Source organism: Zophobas morio, unplaced genomic scaffold, assembly GCF_036711695.1.
Source record: "Zophobas morio isolate AGI-343-1 ecotype UQ-CSIRO unplaced genomic scaffold, CSIRO_AGI_Zmor_V1 ptg000007l, whole genome shotgun sequence".
In the NCBI taxonomy this organism is placed as follows: Eukaryota; Metazoa; Arthropoda; class Insecta; order Coleoptera; family Tenebrionidae; genus Zophobas; species Zophobas morio.
The window spans coordinates 1,381,247-1,406,795 of record NW_026972112.1 but is presented as its reverse complement, the minus strand read 5'-3'; the positions used below and the strand labels follow the sequence as shown (position 1 = coordinate 1,406,795).

At 36.1% G+C, this 25,549-nt stretch overlaps 5 protein-coding genes across 8 annotated transcripts; 4 read left to right on the top strand and 1 right to left on the bottom strand.

Moving 5' to 3' along the window:
* The first annotated feature begins 723 nt into the window (after positions 1-723).
* LOC135124186 (zinc finger protein ZFAT-like) lies at positions 724-3,192 on the top strand. 4 transcript variants are annotated; one of them, XM_064049079.1, is made up of 5 exons: positions 724-1,149; positions 1,224-1,746; positions 1,805-1,974; positions 2,193-2,799; positions 2,852-3,192. In XM_064049079.1, exons 2-5 carry the CDS (start codon positions 1,506-1,508, stop codon positions 3,028-3,030), a joined length of 1,197 nt encoding a protein of 398 aa, XP_063905149.1. In that variant the 5' UTR covers positions 724-1,149; positions 1,224-1,505; the 3' UTR covers positions 3,031-3,192. The 4 variants fall into 4 exon arrangements, with proteins under 4 accessions (XP_063905149.1, XP_063905148.1, XP_063905152.1 ...); XM_064049078.1 differs by having other exon boundaries at positions 1,205-1,746; XM_064049082.1 differs by having other exon boundaries at positions 724-1,365; positions 1,439-1,746.
* A 3,578-nt stretch (positions 3,193-6,770) lies between these two features.
* Positions 6,771-7,901, top strand: LOC135124668 (zinc finger Y-chromosomal protein 2-like). The gene has a single exon (XM_064049902.1). The coding sequence runs from the start codon at positions 6,771-6,773 to the stop codon at positions 7,899-7,901; it is 1,131 nt and encodes a 376-aa protein (XP_063905972.1).
* A 36-nt stretch (positions 7,902-7,937) lies between these two features.
* LOC135124667 (transcriptional repressor CTCF-like) lies at positions 7,938-9,095 on the bottom strand. The gene has a single exon (XM_064049901.1). The coding sequence runs from the start codon at positions 9,093-9,095 to the stop codon at positions 7,938-7,940; it is 1,158 nt and encodes a 385-aa protein (XP_063905971.1).
* Positions 9,096-9,363: 268 nt separating this feature from the next.
* LOC135124189 (vanin-like protein 2) lies at positions 9,364-15,428 on the top strand. Its single transcript, XM_064049086.1, has 6 exons — positions 9,364-9,467; positions 9,536-9,649; positions 14,115-14,347; positions 14,399-14,610; positions 14,661-15,030; positions 15,086-15,428. Exons 1-6 carry the CDS (start codon positions 9,417-9,419, stop codon positions 15,387-15,389), a joined length of 1,284 nt encoding a protein of 427 aa, XP_063905156.1. The 5' UTR covers positions 9,364-9,416; the 3' UTR covers positions 15,390-15,428.
* Positions 15,429-15,448: 20 nt separating this feature from the next.
* LOC135124188 (vanin-like protein 1) lies at positions 15,449-17,360 on the top strand. Its single transcript, XM_064049084.1, has 6 exons — positions 15,449-15,649; positions 15,695-15,918; positions 15,966-16,171; positions 16,221-16,432; positions 16,478-16,641; positions 16,693-17,360. Exons 1-6 carry the CDS (start codon positions 15,449-15,451, stop codon positions 17,120-17,122), a joined length of 1,437 nt encoding a protein of 478 aa, XP_063905154.1. The 3' UTR covers positions 17,123-17,360.
* Positions 17,361-25,549: the final 8,189 nt, after the last annotated feature.

Below are 25,549 nucleotides of genomic sequence, written 5' to 3'. Positions count from 1 at the left end.
TGGGGCTAATTTTTTTATATTTAGACTCTTCTCTTCGCCAATAGAAAATTCCTATTTATCTAAATACATAAATTTGGTCGTTCAAAACGAGAAGGGGTGGGTGGGCGGGGTTAATTTCTTTTGTTTACGTTCTAGTTAAGATTTGCTAAAATAAAATGAAATAAAATGAGTCTTTGAAATAGAGAAGGAGTGGGTGTTTTTTATTTTTATTTAGATTCTACTGCTTAGGGTGAGAAGGGTTAATTTTGCATTTCTTTTTCTTAGATCCCAGAATTTGCTAAAATAGGATGAAAGGAAATAAAATAAGTCCTTGAAATAGAGAAGGGGAGGGTGGGTGGGGCTATTTTTTTAATATTTAGATTCTACTGTTTGCCAATAGAAAATTCCTGTTTATTTAAATATATTAATTTGGTCATTCAAAACGAGAAGGGAGGAATGGGTGGGCTTAATATCCACTGTAGGCACATTATTAATTTATACTGTACTTAATATCGAAATTCAAACTATATTTTTTATAAGCATTTAGTAATTTTTTTTTTAAATGTCACCAATTTGTTTGAAGAAATTTTTATTGTTGTTTTTTTTTTGTAGAAAATTGTCTCGTCTATTTAGCCGCATTTTTGGTGTGGTGTTGGGTCCTAATTAATTGATTATAAATTTTAATTAATTAAATTATTAATATCAATACTTCGAAACATGGGATGAAGATGAACATAAAACATAACATTTTTCAGGTTGTGTGCACGAGAAACAAAGAATTCCTAATTGTATAATATTAATATTATTTTCATATCTTAATACATGCGCTGCACCCATCCATATTTTGAACTGTGGATACAGAAATAAAAAATACCACACAACAGTAAATCTGCAATAAATTAAATAAAAATAAACAAACATCAGACATACATAACCTCAATTGTCACTAACAACAAGTGTCAATTCTTAAATGCGAAAAAATACTTGCAATAATCGCTGTGTTGTTAGTATGAAAGAGTTTACAGTTTTTCACAGTTATTTATAAAAATTATAAAAGTAATTTTACAACTGTGTCCACTAAAAAAATTAAAGAACAACATAACCTCACTTTTTTACGCATACAAAAAAAATATTCCTTGGATACGTAGTGAATAAAGCGTGTTAACTTGTGTAAGTAGCAATCATGCTTATTATTTGTACTATTTTCCACGAGATAATTTCGAAGGTGTCAAATATTTGCACAGAGCCGAACTAGAAATATTCGAGCCCCTGCAAATAAACGCGATGCTTGTTATGGGATTTCAAGCTAACTCTAACGCGCTCTGGCGGCAAGACTGCCTACTACGCTTCCGACGTCATGAACAGGTCAAGTTCGTGTTAGCGCTGGTGTGTTTACAAGTTTGGAAGCAAGTTTTCTTGTGATTTCCTTCAGTTCGTTATACCCTGTTCCGATTTATAGGGCTCTAATCAACAATTTGATGACCTGTTAAGTTGATTGTGCCATTTAAAGCGCACCTAACCTAGCTATGGCTCAACAATCTTGTTCCGTTTTTAATTGTTCATCGACAAGAAGAAAGAATCCTGATTTAAGTTTTCACATTTTTCCTAAAGAGGGTGAGAAAATTCAGGTGCTGAGTGACTTTGGAATTGCAGAAGTGGGTGATCGTCGAAAACTATGGGAAATAAATCTTAAAATCGGAAACAAAATTACCAACAGCATGGCCGTGTGTTCAAGGCATTTTACACAAGATGATTATGAATGCTCAGGTACAGAGATACTGTTTCCAGGATAAATTGTAGTAATGACTTTCATTTTCAATTGAAGGTTGGAGCAGCCGAAAACGTTTGAAGCAAACTGCAGTACCATCCAGGAATTTACCATCTAGTACTTTAGATATTGAACGAAATAAAGAAATAATAAAAGAAAGAAGAACAATTGCAGGAGCTTGCTTACGCGAAGAAAGAAGCAAGGTTTCAGAGTGCCCTGCAAAACATGTTGGTTAAAAACACTTTGTTCTCGTTATTATGGAATAGTGATTTAACTGTTCAAATAAGTATATAGAGTCAAAATAAAACACGAATTTGTGTGTACTCAGTTACCTGGATGTGACGTCACACACCAGCTGTTCGAAGCGCGCTAAAATTAATTTGAATTCCCTCAAAAAAATTGATAACGTCATTTAAAAAAAACTTAAAGCATATATTTTTTACAGATCACAGAGATGTACTCATGCAACAAATGTCCCAGCAAATTTAAACTTCTCGTGGCCCTACAAACCCACGCGAAAACCGCCCACAAGCTCGAAACCTTCGACTGCGCAAGCGATCTTCGCCCTTTCCAGTGCGGCGGCTGCGAAAACTTCCGGACCCATTTTCGGACGCAATTAAAACAGCACATTCGCCAAAACCACGCCTTCCAAGGCACCCAAATTTCGTACACTTGTAGGACGTGCTATTTCGAGACATTTTCCAGGTGCGTGTTACTTCGGCACATTTATTTGGACAGATGTGTGTATGAACCTGTGAAAATAGGAAGCGAATTGACGACAAAGCACGTCTTCATAGACATGAGGGTGGTGCAGTGGTTTAAATGTGAATTCTGCCCTTTTCAAGCGCAGTTCAAGGGCAATTTGCGGATACACCAACGGAAATTTCATAGTGTTGATAGTAAGAGGTTGAAGTGTGACCTGTGTCCGTTTGAGACTTTGGATAAGATGATGTTTGATAGGCACATACAAGTGCATTTGACGCTGGAGCCAGAAGGGGAGAAAAATAAAGATGGAAGTGTGAGAATAGGAACATGTGATAATAATGATGAAGGTAGTATGAAAGAGTATGAATAGTACGAATTTGAAACTGTTTTTTTTTTCAGGGTATAGTGAGAACTTGAACTGTCAGCCTTACATAACAAACAAGAAAAAGTATTTACAGGCACATGTGAACAGACATGTAACTCAGGAGTATTTTCATTGTGGAGAGTGTTCTTATAGGGCGAAAAGACGACAGACTGTGAAACGTCATATCCTAGAAAAACATGTAAATATAACTTAGGAACTAAACAATTTTCACATGTTTAGTGAAAACTTTTATAGCAATTGCTTGTATAGTGGGTTGCCTATGTTGGCAATAAAATTAAGTAAATATATTATTGTTATTGTAATAGATCAGCACTTGTTAAGCTAAATCCAACAATAAACTTTTATTTTTTGCAAACTTGATTCATTTATAAACCCGAACTGTGGTTCTGAAAATTAATTATTATTAACTAAAAGTGAGGTTACGTTAACGTCGAAATAATGTCATAGATTAATGTAGATGCGACATCAGGCTGATTTTGCGAAATCACCCTTATTGACATTGGAGTCCTCAACCGCCAAAGGCAAGCGCTAAATTTAAATAGTCGATGCCAATAAAAAACTTGATTGACTACAACTCGTCGCCTGACAACTTGTTTGATCTACAGACCAGAGCGCGCTCATGCCAATGTCGACTCTAAGCGTTCAGAAGCGATTTGGTTGGTTTGGACTATAATTTCTGCGGGAAATAGTTGTTTGGTCGGTTTTTATAACGACTAAGTGAATATTTTTGGTACATATTTAGATGATTTTACATATTTTGTTAACTAAGAATTAATTCTTTATTTGTGTTTTATACTAGCAAAACGTCTTAAACTAAGAATATTGTTAAAATCGTAATAACCCAATGGATTTTTTTCGGAAAAATGTTTTGGAAACACTGTGCTCTATTTTGTATGAATTTTTAAATGTTTTTAGTGACAATTTTTGTGGTTGTTTTCGATACTGCATGATATTAACAGTGAGAAACAAAGTGAAAAATTAAAATAATCGAAAAATCGAGAAATCTAATAATCGAAAAATCGAAACCTTAAAAAATCGTAAAACCGAAACATTAAAATATCGAAGAACTGAAAATCGAAAAATAAAGCATCAGAAAATCGAAAAATGTAAAATTCAAAAATCTAAAATTTAAAAACCGAATAACGAAAAATCTAGAAATCGAAATTCCCAAATTTAAAAATCGGATAACTGAAAAATCGAAACATCGAAAAACTGGAAAATCGAAAAACCCAGAAATCGAAAAATCAGAAGATTAAGAAATCGTGGAGTCGAAAAGTCGAACAATTGAGAAACCGAAATAGGCCAAAATCGAAAAGTTAAAATTAAAATATCGAAAAATCCAAGTCGCGATAAATTAAGAATTCAAAAAACTTAAAAATTCGAAAAATTGAAAAACTGAGAGATTGAAAGATCAAAACAAATTAAAATATCAAAAAACTGAAAAATCTAAAATTTAAAAATCCAAAAATTGAAAAATCGAAAAAGTAAAAAGGTAGACAATTTGGAAAATCCAGAAGTCAAAAATAGAAAAGCCGAAGAATTGAAATACTGAAAAAAGTCGAAAAATAGAAACCTTAAAAATCGAAAAATTGAAAAATCAAAAACCTGAAAAATCAAAAAATTAAAGAATTGAAGAACAGGAAAATAGAAAAAAGAAATGGGAAAATTGATTAATTGAAAAATCGAAAAATTGAGAGTTTATGAAAGTCAAATTTGAAAATTTAAAATCAGAAAATCTAAAACCAGGAAGTCGAAAAATCAAAAGATTAAGAAATCGAAACCTTTGAAAAATTCGAAAATTGAAATATCGAAAAACTGAAACGAAAAATCGAAAAATCAAAAATCTAAAATTTTAAAAATTAAAAAATCTAAAATTTAAAAATCGAAAAAGTAAAAAAATCGAAACATCGAAAAATACAGGAGTCAAAAATCAAAAAGTCGAAGAATCGAAATATTGAAAATTCCCAAAACTGAAATATCGAAAAACTGAAAAATGAAAGAAAAACTAAAAATGGGAAACTAAATCAGGAAATCAAAACATTGAAAAATCAAAAAATTTAAAACAATTGAAAACAGAAAATCTAAAACCGGGAAGTCGAAAAATCGAAAGATTAAGAAATCGAAACATTTGAAAAATTCTAAAACTTGAAAAATTGAAATATCGAAGAACTGAAATGAAAAATCGAGAAAACGAAAAATCTAAAATTTTAAAAATCGAAAAATCGAAAAAGTAAAAAAATCGACACATCGAAAAATAAGCTGAAAAATCCCAAAACTGAAATGTCCAAAAACTGAGAAATTAAAAAATTGAAAATCAAAGAAGTGAAGTTAAAAAATCGAAACCTGAAAAAACAGAAATATTGAAAAATCTCAAAACTAAAATATCGAAAAACTGGAAAATGAAAGAAAAACTGACGAATCGAAAAACCTGAAAAATCAAAAAGTTAAGGAATTGAAGAACAGGAAAATCGAACACTCGAAGGTCAAGAAATGGGAAAATCAAAACATCGATTAATTGAAAAATTGAGAGTATAAAAGTCAAATTTGAAAAATTAAAAAATCGAAAATTTGACAAAATGACAATAGAAAAACAGAAAATCCAAAATCGGGAAGTCGAAAAAACTTGAAAAATTGAAATATCGAAGAATTGAAATGAAAAATCGAGAAATCGAAAAATCGAAAATTTTAAAAATCGAAAAAGTAAAAAAATCGACACATCGAAAAATCCAGGAGTCAAAAATCGAAAAGTCGAAGAATCGAAATATTGAAAAATCCCAAAACTGAAATATCGAAAAATTGAAAATTGAAAGAAAAACTAAAAATGAGGAACTAAATCGGGAAATCAAACCATTGAAAAATGGAAAAATTTAAAACGACAATTGAAAACAGAAAATCTAAAACCGGGAAGTCGAAAAATCGAAAAGTCGAGGAATCAAAATATTGAAAAATCCCAAAACTGAAATATCGAAAAACTGAAATATCCAAAAACTGAAAACCTAAAATGTCGAAAAATCCAAAAAGTAAAGTCGAAAAATCGAAACCTTAAAAAAACTAAAAAATGAAAAATCAAAAACTTGAAAAATCGAAAAATTAAAGAATTGAAGAAAAGGAATATCGAAACCCTCGAAAGTCAAGAAATCGGAAAGTCAAAACATCGATTAATTGAAAAATCGAAAAATCCAGAAGACAAAAAGTCGAAGAACAGAAATATTGAAAAATCCCAAAACCGAAATATCGAAAACTCAAAAATGAAAGAAAAACTGACGAATCGAAAAACTGAAAAATCAGTTTTGAAATATCCAAAAACTGAGAATCTAAAGAATCGAAAAATTGGGAATCAAAAAAGTGAAGTCGAAATATCGAAACCTTAAAAAAATCGAAAAATCGAAAAATAAAAAACCTGCAAAATCGTAAGATCGAAAAATTGAATAACAAATAAACTGAAAATCCCAAAACTGAAATGTCCAAAAACTGAGAAATTAAAAAATTGAGAAATCGAAAAATCAAAAAAGTGAAGTTGAAAAAAAATTGACATTTTTTCTAGTTAATTTTATTCCTAGTTAGAAACAAACACTGTTGCCAACATAAGTCGAGGAGTCCTCAACCGTCATTTAATTTAAACTATGACGCTTCTGTATGTTCTCTGCTAATGCTCTGATTCTGGTTTACAATAGCGACAATTAATCATTTCGGAAACAATGGTAAAACTTTCCACTTAATTTTTTATAAAAAAAAAAAATTGAGGTTAGGTGGTCCTGTCAACGTCACGTGTTGGAAGTTTTCTATGCACTTTGCGCCGCACTATAACCAATTTAGCACAACTATTACGTAAACACTCCAACTATTTCCTTATTTAACCATAACCCAGTTTGATTTTCATCACTTGAGGTCATGTCAACGAAGAGTGAGGTTATGTCACCCAAGTTTTAAAAAATGCTTAGTCCCGAAGGTATCAAACAAGAACCATTTGACAACCTTTTTAGTTGTTACAAAGCCACCCTAGAAAAATACCATTGCAAGCATTGTGGCTTTTTCACCGACTTGTCGCTCCTCTTCAGTCAACACACTTTAACCCATCACCTGAAGCAAGCCCCCTCGTACTCCACACAGACCTACTTTTGCAAAACTTGCTACTTCAAAACCCACTCACTTCTCCACTGGTACCAACATACTCAAAGCGGGTGCAACTATGAAGACTCCACTTGGCTACAATGTGAGAATTGTAGCTACGGAACGATTTACAGATCCCGGCTCAAGTGGCACAGTATGTCGAAACACACCCCTCCAGAACAAAAACGGTGGCGCGAGTGTCCACATTGCCCCTTCAGGACCTTACGACGATCCCACTTGAAAAACCACATCGTAGCCAAGCACCTACCGGAAGACAGCATCAAATGGTGGCGATGCCCCGAGTGCCCCTACCAAGCCAAACTGAACGCCAACTTGAAAAAACACTTCATTTATTGTCACGCTCAACCAGAAATGGTCAAATGGTTCCAATGTGAAGATTGTCCATACAAAAGCAAATATAAACACGATTTGTATAGACACAAAGTGCGGCAGCACTCCAACCCGGACGAAGTGCAATGGTTCGAGTGTGATAAGTGCTCGTATCGGACTAAGGCCACGTGGGATTTGAAGGCGCATTTAAATACAGTGCATTTGAGACAAAACAACAAGGTGAAGAAGTTTGAGTGTGAACATTGTAGTTATAAGACGACGAGGAGGTGCCAGTTGGCGGTTCACGTCACTAATCGACACAAAGCTGTGGAAGATATAGAGTGGTTCGAGTGTGACCAGTGCGAATTTAAAACAAAAACGAAATACGGGTTACGTAGTCATTTTAAAATCAGACACGTCGAACCGGAGGTTGAAGAATGGTTCACGTGTAGCCAGTGTCCTTTTAAAGCCAAGTTTAAAGCGTACTTGAAGAGACACCAAAACCTGATGCACACCGACGAGAAAGATATGAAGTGGTTTGAGTGTGATCATTGTGACCATCGCACCAAGCATAAACAGCACCTGAAGAAACACCTAAAGACGATACACAACGTCATTACTTGATATATTTTTGTAATTAAAAAATAAACCAACTGTATTTTAGTCTTTATTTCCGTGCATTTTGGCTTCGTGTTTGCGCAAGTCGTACTTTCGCTTAGTTTTGTGTGCGCAGAAGTCACATTGAAACCATTTAATTTGTTCTTTGTCCCGATGTATCAAAGAGTGTGCACTTAACGCCCCCTTACGTTTAGCTCGATAATCGCACTTTTCACATTGGTACCACTGAATCTCCTCACTTTTCAAGTGTCTGTAGATTTTGTGCTGCCTCAAACCGTCGCTCAGCTTCGTCGCAAAACTGCACTGGTCACATTTAAACCGTTTGGTGATTTCGGGCTCCGTGTGTCTCAGAAACATGTGCTTCTCGAGGTCTTTCTTCACTTTCACTTTGTGTGGGCACAGGTCACATTTGTACCACTGAGTGTCTTCTTCTCTGACGTGTCTCCGAAGCTTGTGTAGCACTAAACACCGTTTAAATTTCGTGTAGTAGTCACAATGGGAGCACTTAAACCAACTGATATCTTTGACGTGTTTTGACACTTCGTGCTCCTTTAAAGTGGATTTCGTTTTGGCTTTGTAAAAACAGTGTTGACATTGGTACCAACCTGCTTCTTCTTTCTTTCCGTGGATTCTTATTTCGTGCAATTTTAAATTGTAGTGGATTTTGGATCTGTATTGGCAGCGCTCGCACCGGTACCACTGGATATTTTCGCTACTAGTGTGTTTGTTAATTATGTGTCTGGACAAATGCTGCTTTTCTTTCGTTCTAAAAACACAAACCTGACATTTGAACCACTGGATTTCGTCACCTGTTGCGTGCTTGTAATTGATGTGTCGTCTCAAACTGGACTTCCCCGTTGTCGTATAGGAACAAAAGTCGCACTTTTTTATTTGTGGGTGTCTTCGTGGTTTCGTTGGGGGGCAGTCGACTACGTGTTGGAGCCATCGTAGCGAGAAATGTGTCTCAAAATAGCAGCGTTTGCAGCTGTAGTTTGTGATAATAATACGTTGACTGATAGTCGGTTTAATTTCAGATGTACATTGTCTGAAATGTAGCTTGTAAAGAATGGCCAAAGGGGTCGTGAAGTTGCAGTCCTTGCAGTAGTAGGGTTCGAGGGTGTTTTCACACAGAAAGGGCCTAGGATCTAGTGCTCCATGGGTGTTGATTTTAGCGTTTTTTGCATTTTCGAGTGACGACATTTTGGGTTTGGTGATGAGGATTGAGTCACCGGTGCGATTTGTTTATAATTGGTAAAAAACATTGAGATCACTGAACATAACCTCAAACAGAAACGTCAATTTTCACACATGTTGCGCGGTGGTCATAGAGGCGTAGGTCAGCACACTTATTTACAAAGTGGAGGATCGCTGCGTCGTTGACACGTAAAGTCACTAAAGCAATTGATCGCGTTTTAAATTACTGACCAGACCCTCTCTTATCTTATCAATTTTCTTCAAACTGCACCACAACAACAACTTTCTTATCAGACAGTTCCTTGTATTTATTTTGTCTGATCGAACATGAGGTATTTCATAGTCGTTTGCTTTCTGTATTACCTCAAATTAACAAATGTAAGTGGTCACCATTTATTACAACCCTAATATTGCTTTAGATGAGTACTAATTAGGTACTACTTTAGGGCTACAGAGGTGCTGTTGTTGAATACAGCCCCACTACAGCCGATTCCCCCGAAAATACAATTCTCAAAAACCTCAACGAGTATAGTACTTTCATCCAACGAGCCAAAACTCAGGCAAGTACCGACCAACCTTTAAGTGAGATTTATAAACTTGCTGTTGACGTTGAAGTTCCCCCTGACGTTGAAAATTGTTATCTATAAACTCTGTTGCCAAGTTGCCGTTGATAGTAACTTTGATGTTCAAGTTTTGTCGTATTTAAAGGGGAGGATTTAAGTTGATCACTACATAAATTTACCATTGTAGACATGTTTTAAGTTTCTTGTTGTCAAAATAAGTCTACATAACTCAAGAAAAAAACGAAAAATGAAGCCCCGCCCACCCACCCTATCTCAATTGTGATGATTTTTTTTATTCGTAGTGAGCCAAGAAGGCGGAGCTTAACTGCAAAATTCTTATTTTTTTATGAGATCTCTATCGATATTTTAACTGTGGATTCTGGAAAAACGGTTCCAGTTATCAAAAAACCGAGGCCGGATTTGAGTTCTAGAACTCGAAATCTACAAAAAAAATGTATTTAGTTAGTTAATGTATTTTAAAAAAGTTGTCTAAAAATTATGAAAAAATTCAGGGACGTAGATCTCGACACGCTGATTCCAAAAATGTAGCATGTTGATGGTCACAAAGCAACATTTTCGAAAAAATCGCTGCGAAATGCAAATTTTTGAAAATTTCAAAAATTTCGATACTTTGACGGTCGATTCTGGAAAAACGGTTGCAGTTATCAAAAAACCGAGGCCGGATTCAAGTTCTAGAGCTCGAAATCAACAAGAAAATGTGTTTAGTTGAGTTTCGAAAATGTCAAAATTTTTGCGAAATTTGAAGAAGGGGGGACCGTTAAAAAATTTCAATTTTAAAAAAGTTGTCTAAAAATTATGAAAAAATTCAGGGACGTAGATCTCAACACGCCGATTCCAAAAATATGGCATGTTGATGGTCACGAAACAACATTTGCGAAAAAATCGCTGCGAAATGCGAATTTTTGAAAATTTCAAAAATTTCGAAATTTCAACGGTCGATTCTGGAAAAACAGTTGCAGTTATCTAAAAACCGAGGCCGGATTTGAGTTCTAGAGCTCGAAATCTACAAGAAAATGTATTTAGTTGAGTTTCGAAAATGTCAAAATTTTTGCGTAATTTGAAGAAGGGGGGACCGTTAAACAATTTTAATTTTAAAAAAGTTGTCTAAAAATTATGAAAAAATTCAGGGACGTAGATCTCAACACGCTGATTCCAAAAATATAGCATGTTGATGGTCACAAAGCAACATTTTCGAAAAAATCGCTGGGAAATGCGAATTTTTGAAAATTCCAAAAATTTCGATATTTAAACGGTCGATTCTGGACAAACGGTTGCAGCTATCAAAAAACCGAGGCCGGATTTGAGTTCTAGAGCTAGAAATCTACAAGAAAATGTAGTTAGTTGAGTTTCGAAAATGTTAAAATTTTTGCGAAAATTGAAGAAGGGGGGACCGTCAAAAAATTTCAATTTTAGAAAAGTTGTCTGAAAATTATGAAAAAATTCAGGAACGTAGATCTCGACACACTGGTTCCAAAAATATAGCATGTTGATGGTTACGAAGCAAGATTTTCGAAAAAATCGTTGCGAAATGCGAATTTTTGAAAATTTCAAAAATTTCGAAATTTCAACGGTCGATTCTGGAAAAACGGTTGCATGTATCAAAAAACCGAAACCGGATTTGAGTTCTACGGCTCGAAATCTACAAGAAAATGTATTTAGTTGAGTTTCGAAAATGTCAAAATTTTTGCGAAATTTTAAGAAGGGGGACCGATAAAAAATGTCAATTTTAAAAAAGTTGTCTAAAAATCATGAAAAAATTCGAGGACGTAGATCTCGACACGCTGATTCCAAAAATATAGCATGTTGATGGTCACGAAGCAAGATTTTCGAAAAAATCGTTGCAAAATGCGAATTTTTGAAAATTTCTGAAAATGTCAAAATTTCGACGGTCGATTCTGGAAAAACGGTTGCATGTATCAAAAAACCGAAGCCGGATTTGAGCTCTACAGCTCGAAATCTACAAGAAAATGTATTTAGTTGAGTTTCGAAAATGCAAAATTTTTGCGAAATTTGAAGAAGAGGGGACCGTTAAAAAATTTCAATTTAAGAAAAGTTGTCTAAAAATTATGAAAAAATTCAAGGACGTAGATCTCGACACGCTGATTCCAAAAATATAGCATGTTGATGGTCACGAAGCAAGATTTTCGAAAAAATCGTTGCAAAATGCGAATTTTTGAAAATTTCAAAAATTTCGAAATTTCAACGGTCGATTCTGGAAAAACGGTTGCATGTATCAAAAAACCGAAGCCGGATTTGAGTTCTACGGCTCGAAATCTAGAAGAAAATGTATTTAGTTGATTTTCGAAAATGTCAAAATTTTTGCGAAATTTGAAGAAGGGGAACCGTTAAAAAATTTCAATTTTAGAAAAGTTGTCTGAAAATTATGAAAAAATTCAGGGACGTAGATCTCGACACGCTGATTCCAAAAATATAGCATGTTGATGGTCACGAAGCAACATTTTCTAAAAAAACGCTGCGAAATGCGAATTTTTGAAAATTTAAAAAATTTCGATATTTTAACGGCCAATTCTGGAAAAACGGTTGCAGTTATCAAAAAACCGAGGCCGGATTTGAGTTCTAGAGCTCGAAATCTACAAGAAAATGTATTTAGTTGAGTTTCGAAAATGTTAAAATTTTTACGAAAATTGAAGTTGAAATCGATTTTTCCAGAATCGACCGTTAAAAAATTTCAATTTTAGAAAAGTTGTCTGAAAATTATGAAAAAATTCAGGGACGTAGAACTCGACACGCTGATTCCAAAAATATAGCATGTTGATGGTCACGAAACAACATTTGAAAAAAAATCGTTGCGAAATGCGAATTTTTGAAAATTTCAAAAATTTCGAAATTTCAACGGTCGATTCTGGAAAAACGGTTGCATGTATCAAAAAACCGAAGCCGGATTTGAGTTGTACGGCTCGAAATCTACAAGAAAATGTATTTAGTTGAGTTTCGAAAATGTCAAAATTTTTGCGAAATTTGAAGAAGGGGGGACCGTTAAAAAATTTCAATTTTAGAAAAGTTGTCTAAAAATTATGAAAAAATTCAAGGACGTAGATCTCGACACGCTGATTGCAAAAATATATGATGTTGATGGTCACGAAGCAAGATTTTCGAAAAAATCGCTGCGAAACGCGAATTTTTGAAAATTTCAAAAATTTCGAAATTTCAAAGGTCGATTCTGGAAAAACGGTTGCATGTATCAAAAAACCGAAACCGGATTTGAGTTCTACGGCTCGAAATCTACAAGAAAATGTGTTTAGTTGATTTTCGAAAATGTCAAAATTTTTGCGAAATTTGAAGAAGGGGAGACCGTTAAAAAATTTCAATTTTAGAAAAGTTGTCTAAAAATTATGAAAAAATTCAAGGACGTAGATCTCGACACGCTGATTCCATAAATATAGCATGTTGATGGGCACGGAGCAAGATTTTCGAAAAAATCGTTGCGAAATGCGAATTTTTGAAAATTCCAAAAATTTCGATATTTTAACGGTCGATTCTGGAAAAACGGTTGCAGTTATCAAAAAACCCAGGCCGGACATAAGTTCTACAGCTCGAAATCTATAAGAAAATGTATTTAGTTGAGTTTCGAAAATCTCAAAATTTTTGCGAAATTTGAAGAAGGGGGGACCGTTAAAAAATTTTAATTTTAAAAAAGTTGTCTAAAAATTATGAAAAAATTCAGGGACGTAGATCTCGACACGCTGATTCCAAAAATATAGCATGTTGATTGTCGCGAAGCAACATTTTTGAAAAAATCGCTGCGAAATGTGAATTTTTGAAAATTCCAAAAATTTCGATATTTTAACGGTCGATTCTGGAAAAACGGTTGCAGTTATCAAAAATCCCAGGCCGGATATGAGTTCTACAGCTCGAAATCTATAAGAAAATGTATTTAGTTGAGTTTCGAAAATCTCAAAATTTTTGCGAAATTTGAAGAAGGGGGGACCGTTAAAAAATTTCAATTTTAAAAAAGTTGTCTATAAATTATGAAAAAATTCAGGGACGTATATCTCGACACGCTGATTCCAAAAATATAGCATGTTGATGGTCACGAAACAACATTTGCGAAAAAATCGCTGCGAAATGAGAATTTTTGAAAATTTCAAAAATTTCGATATTTTAACGGTAGATTCTGGAAAAATGGTTGCAGGTATCAGAAAACCGAAACCGGATTTGAGTTCTAGAGCTCGAAATCTACAAGAAAATGTTTTGAGTTTCTAAAATGTCAAAATTTTTGCGAAATTTGAAGACCGTTAAAAAATTTCAATTTTTTAAAAGTTGTTTGAAAATTATGAAAAAATTCAGAGACGTAGATCTCGACACGCTGCGAATTTCTGAAAATTTCACACTTAAGAAAAAAGGGCAAAACAACGGCAACGTCAGTGACAAGTTTATAAATCGACCTTTATACAAACTAATTGGTACTATTGATTATTAGGGTGCTGATATCATAGTCTTCCCGGAGTATGGTCTCACTACCATGGTGGCAGACCCAGAAGGGTACGCCGTCGCCCTTACGCCCGACGCACCCATCGTAACAAAATTGAGCACCCTGGCCAAACAAGCAACCATTTATCTCGTGGTTAACTTGCTTGAAAAAGTAGACACCAGAACACCGAAGTACTACAACACGAACTTGGTTTTCGACAGAAACGGAAACGTGATTAAGAAGTAGTTCACGTGGGTACCTTTTTAACACAATTGTTCAAAAACGTTTCATAGGTACCGCAAAATCAACTTATTTGGTGAACCTAATCTCGCCCCGGGATCGTCAAACCAGAGTACCATTTTTAGCACCGACTTTGGTGTGACCTTTGGCATCTTTACGTGCTTCGATATTCTTTACACTAACCCATCGAGAACCGTTTTGACGAATAACATCACCGATGTGGTTTACCCAACGTCGTGGTTTTCGACCATGCCGTTCTACGCTTGTAAGGTTTACATAGTAGAGTAATCCAGAGTTTCGGTACTGTCGTTTCAGCTTTGAGTGTCCAACACGGCTATTCCACGTCTACCAAAGTTAACCTTCTGGCGGCAAATTTGGGCGAGCCACAGAACACCCATGGTGGTTCAGGAATATATTTGGTTGATGGTACTTCCAATATACATATAACGGATGTAGCGAGCAGCAAGTTACTCATTCAAGACGTTCCCGGAAAAACGGTACCACAGGTGGTACGTGACACTAACATGAGCAACTATGAAACATTAAGGGATTTTCGAGCCGCTGATTACAATTTTAAGAAAATCGACCTGAGTCAGACGAATCAGAGTACCAATATATGCTACAATGAGTTTTGTTGTACGTTTGATTTAACCGTGGGTGAATCCAACTGCGACGATGTTTACAAGTACCATTAGAAAATTTCTGGTTTATTTTTGTCTGTATATTTTTTTTAATTTTAGAATTATGGCTTTCGACGGCGTCGTACCTTTCGACGTATCCACCGCCCACATCCGTGTCTGTAGCCTCCTTCTATGTGCCAACGCCACAAACGACAGTTGTGGGGCAAGAATCAAACCCGGTACTATATTCACGAAGATGTCAGTTCGCACCAACGTCGAAAAAAACAGTTCATTTTACAACCCTCTGACTCTCGATTTGTACCTCAGACCTTTACTACATAGTACTTTCGACACTACTCAACTAAGTACTCTTCAAGAATCCAGCGACGTTGTAGTTTTCGGAATTTTCGGCCGACTTGATTGATTGTAAACGTGCGCAATAAACCAAAATCTTATCCTGCGACCTTTTGATAACACTCATAAATGACGCCGCTCGAGATAATCTCGCTAGTTTGCAACATGTGGTACTTCACTCTACTCCTTTTCGTTGTGTCTGCGTACTATGGACAGGCTTATAAAGCTGCAGTTGTCCACTACTACCCCGCTGTCGGAACCACCGCGGAGGAGACGATCCTGAAAAACATGAACGAGTACCGAAAGTACGCCAACAAAGCCAAGAGCAAAGTAAATTGCAACAGTTGCAAAACACACCCACATTGGTTTTTCTAGGGGGTCGACATTATAGTGTTCCCTGAGTACGGTCTGGTCACTACGTCTGCTCTAGCCAATCCCGGAGAGTACTCCCTTGAAATACAAAGTCCTATCATAGCGCAGATCGGTACTATAGCAAGAGACAACGGGGTTTACTTGGTTGTTAATTTATTCGAACGAATCGACGATAAGTACTACAACACGAATTTGGTTTTTGACAGGAATGGTACCCTGATTCTTAAGTAAGTGAGTACTGTGGTGAGAAAAAATCGTATAGTACGTGTTGTAGGTACCATAAAAGCCACTTGTATAACGAGTTCGGTTTGACTCCTGGTACCCCGAATCAAACTATCACGTTTTCGACCGACTTTGGTGTCACTTTTGGTATCTTCACATGCTTTGACATGTTGTTCGCAAACCCTTCATTAAGGGTTTTGGAGGGTGGAAATGTCACTGACGTGATTTTCGTTCTCGGGTGGTTACCGTCGTACATTTGTAAGTACCGAGTTCGTTAAATCGTCACCACGGGTGGTTCTTTTTCAAGCTTTGAGCATCCAACACGGTTATTGTGTTGCTAACGGGGTTAACCTCCTGGCTGCTAATTATGGCAGACACATAGACGGGAGAAGTGGTACCGGGATATACTTATCCGATGGAAAAGTCGCCAAAGTGGTCAATGATAGCGTAAAAAGCCAGCTAGTGGTACGAGAAGTACCACCGAAATCACTAGAAACGGAAAAAACTTGCCCCAGAAGTGTAAGACATGTTAGTAGTTTTAGCTAGTTTAAACGTATGTTCTAGGTTAAGGAAAAAACGCACACAGTCGTGACGACGTCAAAATATTATTTCCACGACGTCGACTTGACGAAAAAATTTACGTCGACGCAACTTTGCAACGGGAATTTTTGTTGCACTTTCCAGGTAACGCTTGACATGCGGCAGAAAAATCCCACGGATATTTACAAGTAAAAAACAAAATAATAAAAAAAAAAATGCGCACTGAACGCGTTTTTTAGATTGATGATCTTCGACGACTCCGTCAGCTACGATAAACTCGAAGCCAATTTCCGAATTTGCACCTTATTAGCTTGCAGGAACGAATTCGTTGACAGCTGTGGAGCAATGGCCAATGTTACGTCAACGTTCAAAAGGATAAGTGTTCAAGGGAACTTCACCAAGGACAACTCGACGTTTTACAGACCCATTACTTTGCACACGTCGCTTTCTCCGTTGACCCCCACTGCGTACTGTCAAGCTAATTCTTCAGTCCACCTTGGAACGAAAAACCAGAAAGGTGTGATCATTTTCGGGATTTTTGAAAGGAAGGACACTGTTAGCGAAAGGAGAGACGACATTGACGGAGCTCGCAACTCCAAAATTTTTCTAGTACTCACTTGGGGGCGCCCGTACTATTTCGCATTTTTCAAATCGTCAGTGTTTGATTAGTTGTTTCTATTTTTTACATATAATTGTATTTATAGTCTAGTTATCATACGACTCTTTGAATCTGAAGAACGCACGATTGTGATTAGCAAGCGTATATCTAATGTGTTTTGTAAATATTTGATTAGAGTTGTTGGATTGTGAATAAAGGTCAAAACTGCGAGTCGATGAATGTAATAAAAGGGGTCAAACTTCTCATATTTTTGTTGTATTGTGTGTAAAAATAAATATTTTTTTCGCACTTTGTGTTTTATTTGTCCTTCGTTAAGAATAGAAAATAACTGAATCGACGTTATTTATAATTATTTTGAAAACAAATTTTTAAACCACCTTAAAATTTTCATACTTCATTTTGGCAGTTCTGGATCAATGGTACACATTTTTGAAGAAATAAACTCTCACGATTTTTTTAAACCAAGATACAACTGCCTCTTTTGTGTAATACCGAAACAAACTTAACTAGTCTGCAGAAATGGCGCAGTCGGTAGGATGGAAATTCAAATCCGATCTTCATATCCACCCAAAGTAGCGAATATTTTTCAGATATTCGTGTAAAGAGCAAATTTCAGAGTGCGTGTGAAACAACCATGCGAAATGCGAATTTTTGAAAATTTCAAAAATTTCGATATTTTAACGGTAGATTCTGGAAATTTCGTAAAACTCAAATCCGGCTTCGGTTTTTCCAAAATCGACCGTTGAAATTTCGAAATTTTTGAAATTTTCAAAAATTCGCATTTCGAAACGATTTTTTCGAGAATTGTGCTTCGTGACCATCAACATGCTATATTTTTGGAATCAGCGTGTCGAGATCTACGTCCTTGAATTTTTTCATAATTTTTAGACAACTTTTTTAAAATTGAAATTTTTTAACGGTCCCCCCTTCTTCAAATTTCGCAAAAATTTGGACATTTTCGAAACTCAACTAAATACATTTTCTTGCAGATTTCGAGCCGTAGAACTGAAATCCGGCTTCGGTTTTTTGATACATGCAACCGTTTTTCCAGAATCGACCGTTGAAATTTCGAAATTAATGAAATTTTCAAAAATTCGCATTTCTCAACGATTTTTTCGAAAATCTTGCTTCGTGACCATCAACATCATATATTTTTGGAATCAGCGTGTCGAGATCTACGTCCTTGAATTTTTTCATAATTTTTAGACAACTTTTTTAAAATTGAAATTTTTTAACGGTCCCCCCCTTCTTCAAATTTCGCAAAAATTTTGACATTTTCGAAACTCAACTAAATACATTTTCTTGTCGATTTCGAGCCGTAGAACTCAAATCCGGTTCCGGTTTTTTGATACATGCAACCGTTTTTCCAGAATCGACCGTTGAAATTTCGAAATTTTTGAAATTTTCAAAAATTCGCATTTGGCAACGATTTTTTCGAAAATCTTGCTTCGTGACAATCAACATGTTATATTTTTGGAATCAGCGTGTCGAGATCTACGTCCTTGAATTTTTTCGTAATTTTTAGACAACTGTTTTAAGATTGAAATTTTTTAACGGTCCCCCCTTCTTCAAATTTCGCAAAAATTTTGACATTTTCGAAACTCAACTAAATACATTTTCTTGTAGATTTCGAGCCGTAGAACTCAAATCCGGCTTCGGTTTTTTGATACATGCAACCGTTTTTCCAGAATCGACCGTTGAAATTTCGAAATTTTTGAAATTTTCAAAAATTCGCATTTCGCAACGATTTTTTCGAAAATCTTGCTTCGTGACCATCAACATGCTATATTTTTGGAATCAGCGTGTCGAGATCTACGTCCTTGAATTTTTCCATAATTCTTAGACAACTTTTCTAAAATTGAAATTTTTTATCATTGGACGCAGAATTTTGTCAGGACTACCATTCCGTGCATGTTTTTGATATATCTCTTCAAATAAGCGAGAAAAATGCTGCACCACCTTTTTTTTTCAATTTTTTCAAAATGGTCCGAATCTACCGTGTGGGGTATCATCGGACGCAGAATTTTGTCAGGATTACGATTCCGTGCATATTTTTGAAATATCTCTTCAAATAAGCGAGAAAAATGCTGCCCCACCTTTTTTTTTAATTTTTTCAAAATGGTCCGAATGGACCGTGTGGGGTATCATCGGACGCAGAATTTTGTCAGGATTACGATTCCGTGCATGTTTTTGATATATATATCTCTTCACATAAGCGAGAAAAATGCTGCCCCACTTTTTTTTTTAATTTTTTCAAAATGGTCCGAATGGACCGTGTGGGGTATCATCGGACGCAAAATTTTGTCATGATTACGATTCCGTGCATGTTTTTGAAATATCTCTTCAAATGAGCGAGAAAAATGCTGCCCCACCTTTTTTTTTCAATTTTTTCAAAATGGTCCGAATCGACCGTGTAGGGTATCATCGGACGCAGAATTTTGTCAGGAATACGATTCCGTGCATATTTTTGAAATATCTCTTCAAATAAGCGAGAAAAATGCTGCCCCACCTTTTTTTTTTAGTTTTTTCAAAATGGTCCGAATGGACCGTGTGGGGTATCATCGGACGCAGAATTTTGTCAGGATTACGATTCCGTGCATGTTTTTGATATATCTCTTCACATAAGCGAGAAAAATGCTGCCCCACCTTTTTTTTTTTATTTTTTCAAAATGGTCCGAATGGACCGTGTGGGGTATCATCGGACGCAGAATTTTGTCGGGATTACGATTCCGTGCATGTTTTTGATATATCTCTTCAAATAAGCGAGAAAAATGCTGCCCCACCTTTTTTTTTCAATTTTTTCAAAATGGTCCGAATCTACCGTGTGGGGTATCATCGGACGCAGAATTTTGTCAGGATTACGATTCCGTGCATATTTTTGAAATATCTCTTCAAATAAGCGAGAAAAATGCTGCCCCACCTTTTTTTTTTTATTTTTTCAAAATGGTCCGAATGGACCGTGTGGGGTATCATCGGACGCAGAATTTTGTCGGGATTACGATTCCGTGCATGTTTTTGATATATCTCTTCAAATAAGCGAGAAAAATGCTGCCCCACCTTTTTTTTTCAATTTTTTCAAAATGGTCCGAATAGACCGTGTGGGGTATCATCGGACGCAGAATTTTGTCAGGATTACGATTCCGTGCATATTTTTGAAATATCTCTTCAAATAAGCGAGAAAAATGCTGCCCCACCTTTTTTTTTAATTTTTTCAAAATGGTCCGAATGGACCGTGTGGGGTATCATCGGACGCAGAATTTTGTCAGGACTACAATTCCGTGCATGATTTTGATATATCTCTTCAAATAAGCGAGAAAAATGCTGCCCCACCTTTTTTTTTTTATTTTTTCAAAATGGTCCGAATGGACCGTGTGGGGTATCATCGGACGCAGAATTTTGTCAGGATTACGATTCCGTGCATGTTTTTGATATATCTCTTCACATAAGCGAGAAAAATGCTGCCCCACCTTTTTTTTTTAATTTTTTCAAAATGGTCCGAATGGACCGTGTGGGGTATCATCGGACGCAGAATTTTGTCGGGATTACGATTCCGTGCATGTTTTTGATATATCTCTTCAAATAAGCGAGAAAAATGCTGCCCCACCTTTTTTTTTCAATTTTTTCAAAATGGTCCGAATCTACCGTGTGGGGTATCATCGGACGCAGAATTTTGTCAGGATTACGATTCCGTGCATATTTTTGAAATATCTCTTCAAATAAGCGAGAAAAATGCTGCCCCACCTTTTTTTTTTTATTTTTTCAAAATGGTCCGAATGGACCGTGTGGGGTATCATCGGACGCAGAATTTTGTCGGGATTACGATTCCGTGCATGTTTTTGATATATCTCTTCAAATAAGCGAGAAAAATGCTGCCCCACCTTTTTTTTTCAATTTTTTCAAAATGGTCCGAATAGACCGTGTGGGGTATCATCGGACGCAGAATTTTGTCAGGATTACGATTCCGTGCATATTTTTGAAATATCTCTTCAAATAAGCGAGAAAAATGCTGCCCCACCTTTTTTTTTTTATTTTTTCAAAATGGTCCGAATGGACCGTGTGGGGTATCATCGGACGCAGAATTTTGTCGGGATTACGATTCCGTGCATGTTTTTGATATATCTCTTCAAATAAGCGAGAAAAATGCTGCCCCACCTTTTTTTTTTATTTTTTCAAAATGGCCCGAATGGACCGTGTGGGGTATCATCGGACGCAGAATTTTGTCAGGACTACAATTCCGTGCATGATTTTGATATATCTCTTCAAATAAGCGAGAAAAATGCTGCCCCACCTTTTTTTTTTATTTTTTCAAAATGGTCCGAATGGACCGTGTGGGGTATCATCGGACGCAGAATTTTGTCGGGATTACGATTCCGTGCATGTTTTTGATATATCTCTTCAAATAAGCGAGAAAAATGCTGCCCCACCTTTTTTTTTCAATTTTTTCAAAATGGTCCGAATCTACCGTGTGGGGTATCATCGGACGCAGAATTTTGTCAGGATTACGATTCCGTGCATATTTTTGAAATATCTCTTCAAATAAGCGAGAAAAATGCTGCCCCACCTTTTTTTTTAATTTTTTCAAAATGGTCCGAATGTACCGTGTGGGGTATCATCGGACGCAGAATTTTGTCAGGATTACGATTCTGTGCATGTTTTTGATATATCTCTTCAAATAAGCGAGAAAAATGCTGCCCCACCTTTTTTTTTTAATTTTTTCAAAATGGTCCGAATAGACCGTGTGGGGTATCATCGGACGCAGAATTTTGTCAGGATTACGATTCCGTGCATGTTTTTGATTTATCTCTTCACATAAGCGAGAAAAATGCTGCCCCACCTTTTTTTTCAATTTTTTCAAAATGGTCCGAATGTACCGTGTGGGGTATCATCGGACGCAGAATTTTGTCAGGATTACGATTCCGTGCATGTTTTTGATATATCTCTTCAAATAAACGAGAAAAATGCTGCCCCACCTTTTTTTTTTAATTTTTTCAAAATGGTCCGAATGGACCGTGTGGGGTATCATCGGACGCAGAATTTTGTCAGGACTACCATTCCGTGCATGATTTTGATATATCTCTTCAAATAAGCGAGAAAAATGCTGCCCCACATTTTTTTTTTATTTTTTCAAAATGGCCCGAATGGACCGTGTGGGGTATCATCGGACGCAGAATTCTGTCGGGATTACGATTCCGTGCATGTTTTTGATATATCTCTTCAAATAAGCGAGAAAAATGCTGCCCCACATTTTTTTTTTATTTTTTCAAAATGGTCCGAATGGACCGTGTGGGGTATCATCGGACGCAGAATTTTGTCAGGACTACCATTTCGTGCATGATTTTGATATATCTCTTCAAATAAGCGAGAAAAATGCTGCCCCACCTTTTTTTTTTATTTTTTCAAAATGGTCCGAATGGACCGTGTGGGGTATCATCGGACGCAGAATTTTGTCGGGATTACGATTCCGTGCATGTTTTTGATATATCTCTTCAAATAAGCGAGAAAAATGCTGCCCCACCTTTTTTTTTCAATTTTTTCAAAATGGTCCGAATCTACCGTGTGGGGTATCATCGGACGCAGAATTTTGTCAGGATTACGATTCCGTGCATATTTTTGAAATATCTCTTCAAATAAGCGAGAAAAATGCTGCCCCACCTTTTTTTTTTTATTTTTTCAAAATGGTCCGAATGGACCGTGTGGGGTATCATCGGACGCAGAATTTTGTCGGGATTACGATTCCGTGCATGTTTTTGATATATCTCTTCAAATAAGCGAGAAAAATGCTGCCCCACCTTTTTTTTTCAATTTTTTCAAAATGGTCCGAATAGACCGTGTGGGGTATCATCGGACGCAGAATTTTGTCAGGATTACGATTCCGTGCATATTTTTGAAATATCTCTTCAAATAAGCGAGAAAAATGCTGCCCCACCTTTTTTTTTAATTTTTTCAAAATGGTCCGAATGGACCGTGTGGGGTGTCATCGGACGCAGAATTTTGTCAGGATTACGATTCTGTGCATGTTTTTGATATATCTCTTCAAATAAGCGAGAAAAATGCTGCCCCACCTTTTTTTTTTTTTTTTTCAAAATGGCCCGAATGGACCGTGTGGGGTATCATCGGACGCAGAATTTTGTCAGGACTACAATTCCGTGCATGATTTTGATATATCTCTTCAAATAAGCGAGAAAAATGCTGCCCCACCTTTTTTTTTTTATTTTTTCAAAATGGTCCGAATGGACCGTGTGGGGTATCATCGGACGCAGAATTTTGTCGGGATTACGATTCCGTGCATGTTTTTGATATATCTCTTCAAATAAGCGAGAAAAATGCTGCCCCACCTTTTTTTTTCAATTTTTTCAAAATGGTCCGAATCTACCGTGTGGGGTATCATCGGACGCAGAATTTTGTCAGGATTACGATTCCGTGCATATTTTTGAAATATCTCTTCAAATAAGCGAGAAAAATGCTGCCCCACCTTTTTTTTTAATTTTTTCAAAATGGTCCGAATGTACCGTGTGGGGTATCATCGGACGCAGAATTTTGTCAGGATTACGATTCTGTGCATGTTTTTGATATATCTCTTCAAATAAGCGAGAAAAATGCTGCCCCACCTTTTTTTTTTAATTTTTTCAAAATGGTCCGAATAGACCGTGTGGGGTATCATCGGACGCAGAATTTTGTCAGGATTACGATTCCGTGCATGTTTTTGATTTATCTCTTCACATAAGCGAGAAAAATGCTGCCCCACCTTTTTTTTCAATTTTTTCAAAATGGTCCGAATGGACCGTGTGGGGTATCATCGGACGCAGAATTTTGTCAGGATTACGATTCCGTGCATGTTTTTGATATATCTCTTCAAATAAACGAGAAAAATGCTGCCCCACCTTTTTTTTTTAATTTTTTCAAAATGGTCCGAATGGACCGTGTGGGGTATCATCGGACGCAGAATTTTGTCAGGACTACCATTCCGTGCATGATTTTGATATATCTCTTCAAATAAGCGAGAAAAATGCTGCCCCACATTTTTTTTTTATTTTTTCAAAATGGCCCGAATGGACCGTGTGGGGTATCATCGGACGCAGAATTTTGTCGGGATTACGATTCCGTGCATGTTTTTGATATATCTCTTCAAATAAGCGAGAAAAATGCTGCCCCACATTTTTTTTTTATTTTTTCAAAATGGTCCGAATGGACCGTGTGGGGTATCATCGGACGCAGAATTTTGTCAGGACTACCATTTCGTGCATGATTTTGATATATCTCTTCAAATAAGCGAGAAAAATGCTGCCCCACCTTTTTTTTTTATTTTTTCAAAATGGTCCGAATGGACCGTGTGGGGTATCATCGGACGCAGAATTTTGTCGGGATTACGATTCCGTGCATGTTTTTGATATATCTCTTCAAATAAGCGAGAAAAATGCTGCCCCACCTTTTTTTTTTAATTTTTTCAAAATGGTCCGAATGGACCGTGTGGGGTATCATCGGACGCAGAATTTTGTCAGGACTACCATTCCGTGCATGATTTTGATATATCTCTTCAAATAAGCGAGAAAAATGCTGCCCCACCTTTTTTTTTTAATTTTTTCAAAATGGTCCGAATGGACCGTGTGGGGTCATGTAGATTTCGAGCCGTAGAACTCAAATCCGGTTTCGGTTTTTTGATGATACATGCAACCGTTTTTCCAGAATCGACCGTTGAAATTTCAAAATTTTTGAAATTTTCAAAAATTCGCATTTCGCAACGATTTTTTCGAAAATCTTGCTTCGTGACCATAAACATGCGATATTTTTGGAATCAGCGTGTCGAGATCTACGTCCTTGAATTTTTTCATAATTTTTAGACAACTTTTCTAAAATTGAAATTTTTTAACGGTCCCCCCTTCTTCAAATTTCGCAAAAATTTTGACATTTTCGAAACGCAACTAAATACATTTTCTTGTAGATTTCGAGCTGTAGAACTCAAATTCGGCTTCGGTTTTTTGATACATGCAACTGTTTTTCCAGAATCGACCGTTGAAATTTCGAAATTTTCAGAAATTCGCATTTTGCAACGATTTTTTCGAAAATCTTGCTTCGTGACCATCAACATGCTATATTTTTGGAATCAGCGTGTCGAGATCTACGTCCTTGATTTTTTTCATAATTTTTAGACAACTTTTCTAAAATTGAAATTTTTTAACGGTCCCCCCTTCTTCAAATTTCGCAAAAATTTTGACATTTTCGAAACTCAACTAAATACATTTTCTTGTAGATTTCGAGCCGTAGAACTCAAATCCGGCTTCGGTTTTTTGATACATGCAACCGTTTTTCCAGAATCGACCGTTGAAATTTCGAAATTTTTGAAATTTTCAAAAATTCGCATTTCGCAACGATTTTTTCGAAAATCTTGCTTCGTAACCATCAACATGCTATATTTTTGGAATCAGCGTGTCGAGATCTACGTCCTTGAATTTTTTCGTAATTTTTAGACAACTTTTTTA